A 3,786-nucleotide genomic window follows, 5' to 3' on the forward strand; every position below is an offset into this window, starting at 1 on the left:
ATTTTCTTATGAAAATCCTGATGCGGCCCGGCCTCAACTAGATTCCGCCTCCAGCGGCCCCCGGCTGATTTGAGTTCGAGACCCCTGCTTTAGATACTGGAGTTAAAAGTCTTAATAAAAAGCTGAGTTTTTAAATGTGATTTAAAATCATCAATAGAGTGACCACACCGCAGTTTATAGGAGGTACAGCAGAAAAGACTTTGTCTCCTCATAGGTACAAATTAGGTTCTATGAATAGCTAAGTGCATCAGATCTTCAGGTCCATCAAGTATAACCATTTCAAACAAACCAACTAGGCGATTTTGAAGTTGGTTAAATGATATGATTTTTTTTTTCCTGGGGGGAAGTTGCTTTGCTGTCAAAACTCATTGTTTGTGTATTTAGACTAAAAAACTCAGTTGGTCCGGACTGAATCAGCTTAATTTAGTCAGGATCGAGTCCTGAACCTTGTCTTCGATCTGTATTCAGAATGCCATCAATGGGACATTTCTGCTCCAAACTAAAGCTTGTAAACAAACAAATAATGATCTCTTCAGTCATTAACCAGGAACTACAACGGTGGCGCAAAGCAAGAATAAGGAAAAAGAAGGAATAATGGAAGTCCTAAGCTTTTGATTCAGTGGCCTACAGTTAGGGCCCGGAAAGCCTTAAGTGAAGGCCTAAAATTATCTGAAAAGGAAAATCTTAATCACAGATAATTTTTTTTACCAAATATATACATATATACAATCCAAAATACGCTTTAGATCATTCCAACTATTCTGTCAGCTTCTCTCACAGCCCTACGTCCTTCTTCTGTACTTTGATTCAGGCCATTGATCTTTGTTTGAATTACACAATCTTTTGCAGTTTACAATAGATGAAGACGGAGAAGTTGATTTTGTTGCAGATTTATTGAGTAAGCCATTCTTAAGATGGACTTCTCTGAAAAAATTTGACATCGTCAAAAAAGGCAGATCGACTAAGAAGCTAGTAAGCCTGTCTCAACAGGAAAAATGATTTGCCCGCCACTTTCAGCCTTCCAGTAGTTCTTTCTGTCGAGGGTTAAAGAGTTTTGTGACAATGATGAGCGACAAAGAAGCTAGAATAAGAGTTGTACCGACAGCTTCACAGCAGGATTTCAGACAAAATGATTTCTCAGACAACAAAACAAGCTTCAAGACCATGAAAAAGTAGTGTTTATACCCCTCCTCGACCCCCTGAAATTTTGGGAGTACCAGAAAAGTTGTGCCAGCATTCATCCAATCACATTTCAATGAGTTGCTGTGTTTCATTGTTGTGCTACTGTCCACGGCAATCTTCCTACTATGTTTAAATCCTGTAATGCCCGGCTATGGTGGCCATTTTGGTTTAGCCCAGAGCCTATTCAGACTGAGGAAACTCAGTGTGAACTGGAGCTCAGTCTGATTAGAAACGAATCAAGACCACCTTGAAAGATGGGTCAGAGAGAGGTCCCTGGCCCTGTATCAGGGTCCACTTGGGTGTATTCTGACTGAAAATGTGTTTGGAATTATCAGTAGGAACAGGGTTCACTTAAAGAGAACCAAATGTATCCAGTCTGAATACACCATAATTGGTGTGAATGAAAACTTAAAAAGGACAATCATTTCAACTTTGCTTGATTAATCGATGTTCTGAAACCAGACAAATTGGCAGGACAGACTAAAGTTTAAGCTTTAACCTGGAACAGATTTAATGACTTTGGTAATTGTAAGATTATAACTACATGTTACAAGTGGAAAAATGAATTAAACAGATTTGATCACAGTTATTCCGGTATTAGAAAATTTCCAACTGTTGTTAATAGCCAAGATAAAATATACACAAAAGGCAGCAACTTGATGCAAACACTGCACACAGTCAAAAAGGACAAAAGATTAATATATATATATATATATATATATATATATCACAAACACTGCACAACATGCACATGCTAAAAATGAGTCGGCTGCCAAGCAGAAAATACACAGACCTGGAAGTGACCAAAATAAATAAAAAATGATATAAGGTTTTAAAAAACAGTCTGCTGTACTCCTGACACAGACTAAGTGAAGTAAAACTAAAAAACAATATAAAAAGGACAGCAGGTAGCGGTATGTGACTGTGGTATCGAACACCCAGACCCAGTCATTCACCCTGTGGGTCTGCCTTGAGATACCACAGCACACAATGACTCACAACTTGGCCCCCAACAAGAATCTGGGACTGCTAGGCAGCCCCAGCCTTTTGTATTTAAAAGGCCTTAATGGCAGAGTCACACCCTACAGGTGTCACCCTCACATACATCCTCTGAAATATTTAGTTCTTTAGTTAAGGTTATCCTGGTTTGCAGCATGAGTGAAATGATGTCTGTAAAAAAGGGTCAACACATCCGACAAGCTTTTTTTTAATGGGAGGAGTCAGGACATTTAAAATTTCTAATTTTCTTCTCAAACGACAACAGTTGCTTTGAAAATAGTTTCAGACAAATTTAAATTAATTCAAACTTTCAGCCTGAGTTTGACCAAGACTAAAGTAAATGATGATAATTGGATCAAAAAGTACCGTTTCTTGTTTGTTTACTTGTTTATTGTTTCTCCTTACATCATCAACTATCTTTCATGTTTGTCTACTGGTCTCCAGGAAAAATTATTCTGTGATCTCAAGACAATCAACACCTTTTTTGAGTGATTATGAATCAATTACTCTTCATTTCTTGCGAAAACAGTTGTGTCGTGTTTACAAGTTATCAAGTCCTTATTGAAATAAAATGAGCTGGATGAAGACATTTGCAAAAGGGGCAATTTTTGTCTCCTGTGCACAGTTGTCTTTTAACAGTAAATCTGTGTCTTGCACAAAACATTCTGTGACAAATACACGGACTATGGCCTTCCTCATTCTTTTAACACCATGAGCACTTGCTCAGCCTGTCTCATAGGAAACATTTGATCTACTGCCTTACTTAATTCTTGAATACCGACTGATGACGGGATAGATTTTCATAACTGATGGAAAATGATTCAACAGCAGTCAGTCTTACAGGAAGAGGACTGGATTCTACAATGGTAAAGAAAAAATACATCTGCATTCTTCCCCTATCAGTCGTGGAGTCTTGGTGAAGAAAAAAAGGAAATCTTTTTATACAAACAGCCCAACAACAAGGTACACATGATGTAGGATGTAGTGGCAAGGCTTTGGATTAACCCCATTCAAGACCTTGAACAGCCGCTGCCACCAATGGCGCTGCCAGCTCCCATAACTTAACAGGGGAGGGTTTAAGTTCAAGGGAAAAGTGGAAGCAAAGACAACTGAGCAAGTCGAGCTGTATTTCCCCAGCCTGGCACATCAGACTCCATTTTTGCCTACCTGAGCAGAGTAGTTTGGAAGTGCCAAGAGCATGTGCCCTCAGATAATGCTTGCACTGGCAGACTTGTACTTGCTCTGCCATCTGTGCCTTAAGTGATACGACCATGACGAGGCTTCGGTGACTTTCACAACTGCATATCTGGCATATGAACATTTTGTAACTACAGGAATCTTGTTTAACTTGTTACCAATTCTGATAGATATTTGCTGGAGGCGAGAGCTCAGTTCACTTTGCGTGAAAGTTTCAGAACTGCACAACTGCAGTCGTTAAATACTGAGAAGAGAAAGAAGATACTGTTAAAGATGAATCTACAACAGTTTCTGTTCAGATTATCTCTGATTTCCCTTCTGCTTTGCTCAGGTAAGATTTTAATACTTAGTATTCTTTATCCAACCAAAAATAGTATTTTATCACCAGACATTCAAGATAGCATAGAC

At 38.7% G+C, this 3,786-nt stretch overlaps 1 protein-coding gene across 1 annotated transcript in view; it reads left to right on the plus strand.

Annotated features, from left to right (window-relative positions):
- Positions 1 to 3,439: 3,439 nt before the first annotated feature.
- The window catches only part of LOC112146179 (integumentary mucin C.1), a 2,296-nt gene continuing 1,949 nt past the window's right edge, over positions 3,440 to 3,786 (plus strand). Inside the window, exon 1 of the mRNA XM_024271861.2 lies at positions 3,440 to 3,709. Within this exon, the coding sequence (XP_024127629.1) occupies positions 3,652 to 3,709 (58 nt within the window). The 5' untranslated portion in view covers positions 3,440 to 3,651. The remainder of the gene's footprint in view (positions 3,710 to 3,786) is intronic.

This window comes from Oryzias melastigma, linkage group LG8, assembly GCF_002922805.2.
Source record: "Oryzias melastigma strain HK-1 linkage group LG8, ASM292280v2, whole genome shotgun sequence".
NCBI lineage: Eukaryota > Metazoa > Chordata > Actinopteri > Beloniformes > Adrianichthyidae > Oryzias > Oryzias melastigma.